General features: G+C 37.2%; 1 protein-coding gene across 5 annotated transcripts in view; it reads left to right on the plus strand.

Moving 5' to 3' along the window:
• Nucleotides 1–13436, plus strand: part of ATG5 (autophagy related 5) — a 122509-nt gene that overhangs the window by 59454 nt on the left and 49619 nt on the right. For 4 of the 5 annotated variants that reach the window (XM_082634005.1, XM_082634004.1, XM_082634006.1 and 1 more), the window contains one exon: nucleotides 10999–11093. In XM_082634005.1, the coding sequence (XP_082490131.1) occupies nucleotides 10999–11093 (95 nt within the window). The remainder of the gene's footprint in view (nucleotides 1–10998; nucleotides 11094–13436) is intronic. The other variant, XM_082634008.1, reaches the window with a different exon arrangement.

Below are 13436 nucleotides of genomic sequence, written 5' to 3' on the forward strand. Positions count from 1 at the left end.
TAATGTATTGCTATTTGTCCACTCAGAATGTAAGGAAGGAGGAGCAGAGGAAGAAAGGCAATCAGTGGACATCTAATATCTGGGAAGGAGGAAGAGAAGAGGGCAATAGCATAGGCTCAGTGAGTGAAGGAGAAAGGCTTTGCATACAGAAGTTTCCCCCCAAAAGTGGCGGGGGAAGGTGTTGGTGGTGATGGGATGAATTGGGAGATTGGGATTGACATATATACACTAATGTGTATAAACTAGGTAACTAATAACAACCTGCTGTACAAAAAATAAATAATATAAAATTCAAAAGAAAGTTTCCCCCCAATATTTTTATCAGCATTTATTTTAAGGTGTTATTACACTCAGAATAATATTCTGTAGGATTCAGATATTTGAGTGTAAATGAATCAGTTGAGAAGATTGGTAGAATAATTTCAACTTTTAATAACTTTATTCTTATTTCTACTGGAATTCTTAGAAATCCTGATTAACTTTTAGGATACATTATGTATATCACTTATTACTAAAACCTACTGAATACATTTAAAATAATAGTATTTATTCTAAAATAAACTCACTACAGGAAGTAATATAGTTTATAAAATATTGGGTGGGCCCTGTTTTGGGGGGTATGTGTATAATTTTACAAATCAACTTTGTTTTGATAGTGAATGAGTTGTTATAATAAATACATTTTGTAGTAATTGCCACCTGAATAATCCTAGTAGCTAAAAGTTAAACTGTGGTTGAATTTTCCAGTTTTACTCATCATTGTCCATGGTAGCTTTTAAGAGGTAGTTCCTAACTGAATGATGTTTTCAATTATCAGTTGCATTTTTCCTTGTTCTCATTGAAAAATAATGCCTTAATGTACATGTTGAAGTAAATTTTTATTTACTTAAATGTTTATTAAGTATTTATTTCTGCAGCAGCTACTGCTAACTGTTCAGTTTGTGATCTGTAACTGCCAAAGGAGACAAGATTTGGTAAACTATTATACTTGACACTACCAAGAATTTTGAAGTATAGGACTGTGGAATTTTTGATAATATGAACATTCTGTTCATTAATAGTTTCTCAGATTCCTGTTAATCATACATCATTGAATTGACTCAACTTGGAGTTTTAACAAGCAAGCAGTGTTTTAATTTATAGAAATGTAACTGAAAGTTTTCTGTGATATGGTAGCATCCCTGAGAATCTACTGGTCTGGTGACCTCAAGCAAATCATTTACCTGCTTTGAACTGCAGCTTCCCTCAGTAAATTGCTTTGAAAATCAAACAACATAATATTCATTTAGGGTTTTAAAAAAACAGTTAAATTCTGTTCAGGTATGTTATTAATAAAAAATGATCTCTGAGGTTCTACTATAATCAGAACCCATGACTTTTCACTCCAGCATCACTTGAGTTATTTTAATACCACTTCTTTACCAGCCTAACTTTAAAAAAATTTTTTATTTTTGGCTGTGTTGGGTCTTTGTTGCTGTGCGCGGGCTTTCTCTGGTTGTGGCGAGCGGGGGCTACTCTTCGTTGCGGTGCGTGGGCTTCTCATTGCGGTGGCCTATCTTGTTGCAGAGCACGGGCCCTAGAGCACGCGGGCTTCAGTAGTTGCCGTGCGTGGGCTCTAGAGCGCAGGCTCAGTAGTTGTGGCGCATGGGCTTAGTTGCTCCATGGCACGTGGGATCTTCCCAGACCAGGGATCGAACCCGTGTCCCCTGCATTGGCAGGCAGATTCTTAACCACTGCGCTACCAGGCCCAGCCTAACTTTTAACATGCTTTTTACTTAAGCATCTGTCACTTGGTCACCTGCATTAGAAGAGAAGTGGGTGGGGAGGACTTGAAGCATCAGGTACTACTAATGCACAATAAAGGACCAACTGGACCCATTAGAAATTGTGATAACTTTATGTATGTCAATTTGGCTTCCCCAACTACACATTAAGTAAAGGAGAGTCTGTGTACTTGTTTTATATTTTGGTTTTTAATTCTCTATAGCTCCCAGTACTCAATTAAGTACATAATGGGAGTAAATAAACACTTTAATAGATTTAACTCTATGCAGAACCTACAAAGTAAAAACTTAATTGAGTACACTGTTACTTCTATCAGTTGTTTTACTTTTTCTTTTCTCTTCCTTGCCTAGAATTAAACTGGAGATTCATAATATGAACTATTTGCAAATGGGGGACTTCTTTTAAAGAGGCATTTTTCATGTAGCCACCTTGGACAGATGAGATGGATTTGAAATAGAACAGAATTTACCTGTAATCATATTACATTTACTAAATTCCTGTGATGTCCCAGTCCTGGATATGCCTTCTTAGTGATTCTTCCCAAGAATTAGATAAACATTATCAACTTTAAAAACGAGGAAAAGAGCTTACAGGGCTAGTAAGAGATGGGACCAGGATTTGATCCTAGATCTCTGATTCTAAAGTCAGTGTATTTTCTATCTGGAGGCTGTTAACTCTGGCTACATATTAGAATCATCTGGGAGTTTCCAAAAAATACAGTTCCAGGGAATCTGAAATAACTGGTCTGGAGTGGATCCTTGACATTAGTATTTTTTTTAAAGTTTCTTAGGTGGTCCAGGTAGGCAGCTAAAGCTGAGAAATGTTGCATTATATATTGCATCTCCAGTGACCGCTGGTGCCCCACCCACCTTTTTAAGCTTTTGTTATTTGTCTATGAATAATTATTAATAAAATTTTCTCATTTACAGTTTCTCATCAGAAGCATGAGGAATTTGTATTAGAATAAAGATAGAGTATCCTGCATAATAAACATTGCAAAGATAATAGTTAATATAATGGAGTATCTTTTTCTCCATTGGTCTTTCAAGAGTTAAAATAGATTTTTGTTTTTGTCTTATGACTTTGGAGTGCTCTGAGTGAAGTAAAAATGGGCTTGATTACATGTTGAATTTGTTTCTGGCCCTCTGAATTTAGGAAAGTGATAAACTGTAACTTAACCTGAGAGGAAAAATATTTTCTCAATTTACAATAGTTTTGAAAGGTAACAAGTCAGGTAATCTGGTTAAAAATCTATAGGTGATTTACACAGGAATACATTTAGTTGATTAGCACTGGCCTGCCACTGGCTATAGCTCTTTAAATCTCTTTTTGGCAAGCAAGCTACTTTAAAAATTGTCTTTTAGAGTCAGTGAAGACTTGAATATAATTGAAGGTCATTCTTCCTTTTTTCAAATTTTTAACATGAGCACATAGAATAAGTTGGGGGTTTTTTATATTATGATTTTTTTTGAATTTTGAATCCCTTTTATGTTGTTACTGGCCCAATTTGAAAATAAATTTGAAGTAAATGTTTCTTAATTGGTTGAAATACAGTAATTGAATTCTGTCTATTAAAATAAAGTCAACTACTGGGATTGACTCTTGGAATGCATTTTAATTGGGGGAGAGAGACAGTAACTAATTAAACATGTAAATAGGGTAATTTCAAAGAACGGTAAGTGTTTAGAAGAAAACAATAATACTTTAGCTAGAATTATGAGGAAATTCTCCCCTGAGGAGGTGACACTCTGTTGAGACTTGGATGAAGACAAAAAAGCAGCTACGTGATGATTAGAAAAGTGGGGGATTCCAAGCCTCTAACTGATATGGGGATAAGCTTGGTGTTTTCTAGGGACAGAAAAGAAAAATAGTGTGATTTGGAGCTTTAGTAAGTAAGCAGATTGGTAGGCAGCGAGATCTCAGAGGGATGCAGGAACCATTGCATTCCAAGGGAGTGGGAGGGGGCTGAAAGGAACCAGCTTCCTGGGAAGGAGGTATTTCATTACCAACATTGTGGTTGCTTGCACGCAGAGTTTGAGTGGCGAGCCAGTCTGCCCCATTTGTAGCCAGTAAGGAGATGCAGTGGATTTTTTCTTTTAATAATGATTCTAGTACTTAACTTCAAATAATCGTATTGTTAAAGTACATTATAAAGCATTATTCCTTATGGCCCATTAGAAAAATGTTTGGAAATTTATTCATTCATGGTATGATTCAATTTATGTTTTAAAAGAGCATTCTGGATGTTGTGTATTATGGATACAAGTGGAAGGGCAGAGACCAATTAGGAGGCTGTCACAGTGGTTCAGATGAGAGTTGATAGTGGTTTAGATGAAAGTTGTAGCAGTGAATACAGAGGGAATTGAACTGTAAAAATATATATTGATTCCTCTCCTTGATGCCAGTTTTCTAGACTGTGTGTTACAGCATCTTTAACGTATTCCGAGAGTGAATCCCAGTAATTGACTTTATTTTAATAGACAGCACTTCTTTTTTAGGGCAGAGGAGTATGGTAGTTCCTCCTTATTCATGGTTTCGTTTTCCACAGTTTCAGTTTCCTGTGGGCATACGTGGTCTGAAGATATTAAATGAAAAATTCCAGAAATCAGTAATTCACAGGTTTTAAATCGTGCACTGTTCTGAGTAGCATGATGAAATCTTGCTCCGTCTCACCTCAGCATGTGAAGTATAGGAGATGATTCCAGTATATCCACACTGTACGTGCTACCCTCCTGTTAGTCACGTAGTAGCCGTCTCAGGTATCACATCAACTGTTGTGGTATTGCTGGGCTTGTGTTCAAATAACCCTTATTTTACTTAATAATGGCCCCCAAATGTTAGTGATGCTGGCAATCAGGATAGTCTCTTACTGTGCCTAATTTATAAATTAAACTTTATTACAGGTATGTAGGTATAGGAAAAAACACAGTATGTATAGGATTCGGTACTATCCGCTGTTTCAGGCATCCACTGGAGGTCTTGGAACGTATCCCCCATGGATAAGGGGAGACTACTATAAATGTCTTCTCTCAGTTTATTCTGAGACAGTGATGCTCCAGGTCAAAGATTTCCTCAGATCCAGGTTTTATTGCTCTTTTGACTCACTCAAACCACAAATTCCCCAGGGTACAATCCTATTGCCAAGATGAGTGTTTACAAACAGGATTAAGAATTGACCTTCTCCTGGTTTGGTTCTCCTCTCAGCCTTAATACAGAGGCCAGCCTGCTGGTCCTGCCTACTTCTGTCTTCATGACAAATTTCCAGGTGTCCTTGAAGCATTTTCAGGACTTCTTTGAAGATATATCACAGTAACTTTAAACCTCAAACAGAAGTTCTCATGGACATGTGTGGGTGTAGTTCTGTTAAGAAGCATCCAAGCACCCGTGGACTTGCTGCTGTACAGAGAATGCTCCCTTCCCTGGGTCAGCCCTAACTGTCCTGTTAACATATGACTCAGAGGACAAATGAGTTTGAAGATACAGGTCACATATTTAACACACCTGTGTTTGGTACCCTACCAGTAATTATTGTTTTTTTTCCCCTCCTATTTTGCTTCACAAAGATGTTAACTATATTACATGTTAAGAAATTAATTCAAATAGGTCTGTACTTGGATATGTTTTCTGCTATAAATTTTGAAAGCCTCTGGTCAAAACACCATGTATATTACATGGCCACCTGTAGTACTGATTTGAATAATACTGTTGATAAATGCAGAATTTTGTGAGGAGTGTGTTCCCTTCAGTAGTGATTTTCAACCATTTGCTTTTCTCTTTAAAGAAATGCTTAAAGCCTGTGTTTGATGGGCCATCATGATCTGACACTTATTTAGGGTGCTGTAAATCTGTTCTTTTTGACATCACAGACTTAAAGAGCAGGAAGTGGATGGTGTGCATGTGGAAGCCATTTCACCCCTTCCCTATGGTTATATCCCAGCCAGCGATACCACATTACTGAATTGAGGCTGCGTCACAGTCCCTTAGATGTCCTCCATGTTTCCTGTGGGATCTTGTAGACGAATACATTGTTTGTGGCATTTGAATATTAAAAATTATTTTGCCTTGAGTTCTTAATAAAGCTTAAGTGGAAGAGCAGAAACATCCTTTAAGATTGCCACTTTTTTCTGCAGCTTTTTCCATGTGAGGAATAAAGAATACAAATGTAATCAATTTATTTTTCATGCTTCTTAGGAAGATCCGATTTGGTTTAAAAAATTTTTTTTTCTGGATTTAAAAAAAATTTCCAAGACCAATATAAAAGCTTAATTCAGCAGAGAGTGAGAAAAAAAAATTGGTGGCCACCAGGATTTTGAGGAATTCTGTTTTTAATATCTTTAAAAAAATAGATTGACTTTCTATAGCACAGCTATAGAAAACAGAAACCAACTTATCAATCATATTCTTTTTTTTTTTTTTTTTTTTTTTTGATTGTGTTGGGTCTTCGTTTCTGTGCGAGGGCTTTCTCTAGTTGCAGCGAGCGGAGGCCACTCTTCATCGCGGTGCGCAGGCCTCTCACTATCGTGGCCTCTCTTGTTGCAGAGCACAGGCTCCAGACGCGCAGGCTCAGTAGTTGTGGCTCACGGGCCCAGTTGCTCCGTGGCATGTGGGATCCTCCCAGACCAGGGCTCGAACCCGTGTCCCCTGCATTGGCAGGCAGCTTCTCAACCACTGCACCACCTGGGAAGTCCCAATCATATTCTTAATAGCTCTGGCAAGAAGTACGTTCAGTTACCTTCTTTCCTCCCATTCTTTGTATAAGCTAAGTGACTGCTAGTTTTAATTTTCTTCTACTTAGTAGTTTGTTTTGTTTTAGAATTAGAATTAAATTAATGTGAAAGCTGTTGAAATAGATGTTCATTTACCTAACTTTACAGTTTAAAAAATGAGCAGCTAAAGACCATTGAGCTTCTTTTACTTGTAGGTACTGTTTTCGTGGCCAATGACACAAATAACTAAATTTACAACTTAATTATAATAACTAATAACATAGTTCCAATATTCAAAGTATTGTTTGGTAACAGGTTAATATGTACTTGATTCATTACCATGTAAGAAGTTAGCAATACATCCTTACTCCAATTTTATTTAATTATTGACTAAGGGATAGAAGAGCTCCTGATGTTACAAAACCCAGTGTGAAAGACATTTGGTTATAAACTGAAACTCAGCACTGATTTTCTTTTAATTTCTTTTATTTGTGTCTTTCTAGTTAATAACTTTGACTTATAAAAGTTAGATTATTCTTGGTTGGAATGTTTTTGGTATTGTTGAGGAAATGCCTATTTTATTTAAGAACATAACATTTTTATAAGAAGATAAAGCTAATCTTAATACAGATTTTTATTATGTCTTTATTCCTTTAAAACATAGTTGTATCAGACTAGGTCCAGTCAGGAGATAGAAACCACACAGAGGGTTAAATAGGTTAAGTATTATATACTGAATGATTAAACTCTGGTAAAAGAGTAGCTGAAGATATAAGAAAATCACATCTGGTACCCTAGGGCTAAAGAGGAAGGTCACACTTAAAAGGAGCCCCTTCCCAGGGCTGGGTTTAGAACTCATTGGAGAACGTATATTCCAGCCCATTGGGTTGGTAGAGAAGTTCACTGTTTTGCCCAGATTGGAGCTGGTCTGCAGTGGCTGGGAAGTCAGGAAAATCTGGAGTGCGGGCCACCAGCAACAAGTGACACAGGAATGCAGAGGGACTGGCGTCTTTGTGGGAAACTGTAGGCCAGCCACCCATATGGGCCTGCAGAGGAAAACAGGGTGCTAATTTGGGCAAGGGGCCTTCAGTGTGTGTGTGTGTGTGTGTAGGCAGGAGCCCCTTTCTCCTGCAGTGTCCTTTCAGTACCCTCTACTGAGAAAGCTTAATGTGATTGTCACGCTAGAAATGCTTAAAGAAATTGTGTCCATTATGCCTGTGTATATATTGAAGGGTGAATTTGGAGCTGAGTGTCAGTAAATTGGTAATGTGCACAGTAATGTTTCTTTTTCCAGTTTACTTTTTTGCAATATAGGTACGTGAAAGCTTTTTACTAATCACCTTTCTGTACCTTTTGTTTGTGTTTGCTTTCCTTCCTTTAGCCCTATGAACATTTTGAGTCAGATAATTCTTGGTTGTGGAGAGCTGTCCTATGCGTTGTGGTATGTTTAGCAGCATCCCTGTCTTTTACCCACTAGATGTTAGTAACACACACATATTGGTGACATCCAAAGATGTCCCCAGACCCACAGGGGAGCAGAATCTTCCCTGGTTAAGGACCACTGCTTTAGCCCATTTTTTTCCCCCTGTTAGAAACAGTATAAGTTTTTCATTTAATAGAGGTTTGCTTGTGGTTTTTAATAAGTTATATTTTGATAAAGAAGGTATCTTAAATAAGTACAAAATTTTATTTTTAGAAGAGGTATTAAAACTATTTAACTCCTTTTATTTCATCTGTAAGTGAATTAGGGCAGAATTTTCAGTTGATTTGTTTCTAGTCTAGCTATTAAGTTGCAGACCTAGGATTAGAATCCAGAAATTTTAATGAAAAGTTATATATGTAGTATTCTGTTATTCATTGATTCAAGAGCATATGTTGTGCATGCACTGTGGTAGGTGTTAGAGATTTAATGATGAGGCAGTGAGTAAAATTTTAGCAGCGCATGAAGAATCACTTTATTTAGCTATCACATTCTTGCTTGATACTTGAAAGTAGAAAGATGCTTTTTAAAAAGCATTGACTGAATAATTGATTCATACATGAAAGAATTGTGGTTAAAGGAGCTACTCTTAGCATTAAGATGCAGTTTTGTGGTTGCAACTGTTGAAACGGTTGTGGGCTTTGAATCAGAAGACCAAGAGTCTTGTCTTGGTTCTTAACTAAACTCATAACAAGCTGGACCTTAGTTGTCATCTGTGAAATTGCCCTGGACTGACTGGGTTCTAAATTCCCTATCCTACCAGTTCTGTTGTAGTATGTGTCTTTCCCCAGATTGGAGTTGAAAATGAGATTAGAGAAGGCCTAGAGCCTGTCACAGTCATCTAAGAAGAAACAACTAAACTTTGTTTTTTATATATAATTATGATGGCTTAAGCAGTATGAATAGATTGCCAGTAAATTGGGTTGAGATGGGTCTAGTAGTAGAGAATCTACCAGGCTGACCTGAGATTCTGGAGTATTCATGTACTTTACAGAGATTTGATTCTGAGATAAATTTCTGTGTATAAAAAATATTTTAAGGTAGAAATCTGGGTGAGTTAAAGCCATTAAAAAACAACACACACGGGCTTCCCTGGTGGCGCAGTGGTTGAGAGTCCGCCTGCCGATGCAGGGAACACGGGTTCGTGCCCCGGTCTGGGAGGATCCCACATGCCGCGGAGCGGCTGGGCCCGTGAGCCATGGCCGCTGGGCCTGCGCGTCCGGAGCCTGTGCTCCGCAGGGGGAGAGGCCACAGCAGTGAGAGGCCCGCCTACCGCAAAAAAAAAAAAAAAAAAAAAAAAAAAAAAAAAAAACACACACAGCAATGGGCAAAAAAAACAGTTGTGTATTATTTATCAGATTAAGGGGCTTATATCCAGAATACATAAAGAACTCTTACAATACTCAACATCAAAAAGATAAACAACCCAGTTAAAAAGAGGACAAAGGATTTGATAGACATTTCTCCAAAAGAAAATATATAAATGGCTAGGAAACAAATGAAAAGGTACTCAGCATAATTAGTCTTTAGGGAAATGGAAATCAAACCATAAGGGGATACCACTTCATACCCACTAGAATGACTATAATAAAGAAGATGGACAATAATGTGTTGGCAAGGATGTGGACAGATCAGAATCCTCATACATTGTTGGTGGGGATGTAAAATGGTGCAGTCTCTTTGGAAAGCAGTTTGGTAGTTCCTCAAAACATAGTTACTGTATGGCAGATAAACAGTTACCGTGTAACTCGGCAGTTCCATTCTTAGGTAGTATGCCCAAGAAAATTGAAAATACGCATCCATACAGAAACTTGTACATGAATATTCATGGTAGCATTAATCATAATAGTCAAAAAGTGGGAACAACCCAGATGTCTACAAACTGATGAATGGGTAAACAAAATGTGGTATCTCCATACAATGACACATTATTTGGTAGTAAAAATGAAGTTCTGATACATGCTACATGTATGAACCTTGAAAACATAGTAAGAAAAAAAATAGATGCAGAAGACCACATATTATATGATTCCATTTATATGAAATCTCTGGAATAGAATAGAGATTAGTGATTTCCAGGGGATGGGCGAGGAGGGCATAATTATTAATGGGTACAGGTTTCTTTTGGGGATGATGAAAATGTTCTGAAATTAGATATTGGCAACTCTGAATATGCTAACAACCACTCAGTTAACACTTCAAAAAGGTGAATTTTATGGTATGTGAATTATATATCAGTAAAGTGGGTGTTTTTTTTGGTTAAAGCAAGCCTTACATTTTTTAAAAGGAGTTTTTTTTTTGGCGGTACGCGGGCCTCTCACCGTCGTGGCCTCTCCCGTTGCGGACACAGGCTCTGGACGCGCAGGCTCAGAGGCCATGGCTCACGGGCCTAGCCGCTCCGTGGCATGTGGGATCTTCCCGGACTGGGGCATGAACTCGTGTCCCCTGCATCGGCAGGCGGACTCTCAACCACTCCGCCACCAGGGAAGCCCTAAAAAGGAATTGTTTAATCAGTCTAAGATTTAACTACAACTGACAGTTATTTAAGTGTCAGTTTCACATTTCTTTCAAAGCCTGTCCTATAATTTTATCTTTTTTCTGCTTAATGTGTACTGTGTTTGGTATTTTTACTTTGTCTCTTTAAACAATTTGTGGTTAAACTTTAGGTCACTTGAAGCTGTGCCCTTATAGTTTAGACAGTAGGAATAGGACCAAGGGAATCGAGACATTCATCTATACCTGATGTTTTTTGCCGTGATGACACCAGTAGTCATAATCTATTTAGGGTTTCTCCTCTGAGAAAAAGTGTCTATGGAGATATCTAGGAAAAGGAAGCAACAATAACGTAGAAAAAAAATTTATATCTTGCTTTATGTTTAGTTATGGAAAGATAAGTTTAAGAAAAAATAATATAGAAATAATGCCCTTTCAGAAACTTCTACTAGAATGGATGCTTAACAACTTTCATCTCTTCATATGAGGTATTAAATTACAATGTTCATTTTTATGAATAATTTATCATTACAGACAGATTTGACCAGTTTTGGGCGATCAATCGGAAACTCATGGAATATCCTGCAGAGGAAAATGGATTTCGTTACATCCCTTTTAGAATATACCAGGTAGGAAGTAACATTTTTAACACTACCAACTCATGAAAGCCTCAGACATCCTACTTCTTGAAGCACTCTAGTCCAAAGTCTTTTCAGTTTGCATGGTAACTGAATAACATTTATTAGGGTTTTCCAGATCTCTTCCTTTTGGTGGCAGTCAAATCAGAGACTGCACTGTGAAAATATGTGACTCATTTAGTTGGTGCTCTTTATTTGCAGATTTTGTATTTGCAGATTAGCCTGCTTGCTAAAATTTATTTGCAACCTCAAAGTCAGTACTCAACAGTACTACCCTGGACATGTGCAGAGTGATGAAAAATTTGATTTGCCCATGTGCACATTTTCAGTGATGCTGTGCCTTCTTGTTTCTGCTCTCATACTGTAAACAAGTGACATTTCCCAGTCTATTTAGTGCCGCGTTCTTCACATTTTTGTGCTTTTTGTTGGTAATACTGATGTTAAAAATGACTCCCAAGCATAGTGCTAAAGTGCTATCTTTATACAGAAACATACATAAAACAAGGTTATGTATTGATGAGTTGAAGACATGTGACCAGAGACTTGCAGTAACCCTTGTAGTCCCCCTAAGAGCAATGGTTCAGTATTTGTTAATTCAGTGTTTGCAGTAACTTTATAAAACATAAGTATCACAGATGAGAATCGACTGTATTTGTTTTAGATGATGGGTCCTCAGTGTTGTACAACAAAATAAATAGTAGCGTCTCATAACTGTACACTTTCATGGGGTTAAGAAACTCCATGTTTCTGTAGAGTACTTTAAAACTACCATGTGTTTCCTATATAGCAATACTGAGTAAATTTTCACTGAATGAATGGTATCCAGAAAGCTAGTTGCCTACGATCATAGAAAAAGCAGTTAAGAATAGGAATTAGAAACACAGTATCACAAACATAGACTCTCATCTAGCAGGCCCTCGATTCAAACTCAAAGAGATTGTGTCATAACTTCCCTCAGTAGCCATTTTTACTATCTCACAGTCTTTACTCATAGTTACTTCTCCAGTTACTTTTTAATCTTTTATAGCGCCATCATATTAGTGTGTGTTCAAAGAGGAAAACAAACTGTCCAATTGAAAAGTAAAAAACAAAAATCCCAATATACTCAAAGAATAAAAAGTTTTTATGACTTACATAAGGTTGCTTCCCATTTATTTCATTAACATAGTGGCAGATAGCCTGTGTTTAGATCATGGATTCATAATATGTACAATAGAAATAAAATGAGGAAAATGCCCGATGGAATGAGACCAGATGATCTAATCAGCCACACACCTCTGCTTCCTTTTTTCAGGAAAGTAAAATTTTAATTCCACGAGTCTTTGTTAAGCACAAATGTTACCCAGTGGGTTTGGCAATACCATAATTTATTTATTTATACTTTATCTTGTATCATGAAGAATCTGAGGCAATTTACAAGAATATATTTTGTATAGTCACAAAATAGAAAAAGTTTGAAATTTAAAATTAGAGCCACCAAAGATATAAAATGGAAACCCGGCATGAAATGACCTACGCTCTGAATAAGTGAGATCATCAAATTTATTAAAATTGACCTATAAATTTGACCCCAAGCTTCCTTGTAGCCAGAGCAAAGGGGAAAGAAATGTGATGAGATATAATTTTGTTTTTCATTTTATATATGATGAAAACCTACTAGGTCATCAGGAAAGCTAACTTTTCTTGGGCACCACCTAGGAAAGAAATTCTCACGTGGCCTCATTTTGAAGGGACAGGGCAATATCCTTTATACTTTACCTACGGTAAAAATATAATAATAGTTTCAGTAAAGCTGCTTCCTAAAGTGTCACTCAGCGGTAGCTAAAGACAATGTGTCATAAGCCACGGATCATCCACAGTATAATAAAGACTTGGCGAAGTAATGCAAAGGCTAAGGCAGAATAAAATTTTAGGTTATTTTATGGAAGAATGTGTTTATCAAATAAGAAGGAAAGTAATTGATGGAGCAAGGCAATTGAGGATTGGGATTAACCAGTAAAGTTTTTAGCCCAAGAGAAGAGAGGTTTGCAGAGACCTGTTAAAGAAAAGGAAGGGAAACATTGTTGCTGCTCACATGAGACAGTCTCAGTCTTCTCTGTATAGGCAGCAGAGCGGTAGAACAGTTTCGGCAACTGTTATGTTAAACAGTGGGCAAATAGGACAGTTACTATAGCTGCATAAAATAATGTGAGAAAGGTGGCAGGAAGCCTAGTTGTATGGAGAGAAGTGTCTCACGTTACATGAATTGGTACTGACCACCTAGGTATTCCCTAAGAGAACTTCAGGAGTGATTTTACAGAACTAGATTCATTAGTGATATGCTTTAGTTATTCC

The sequence above is a fragment of the Mesoplodon mirus genome (genome assembly GCF_964341445.2).
Source record: "Mesoplodon mirus genome assembly, chromosome: 10".
Taxonomy (NCBI): Eukaryota; Metazoa; Chordata; class Mammalia; order Artiodactyla; family Ziphiidae; genus Mesoplodon; species Mesoplodon mirus.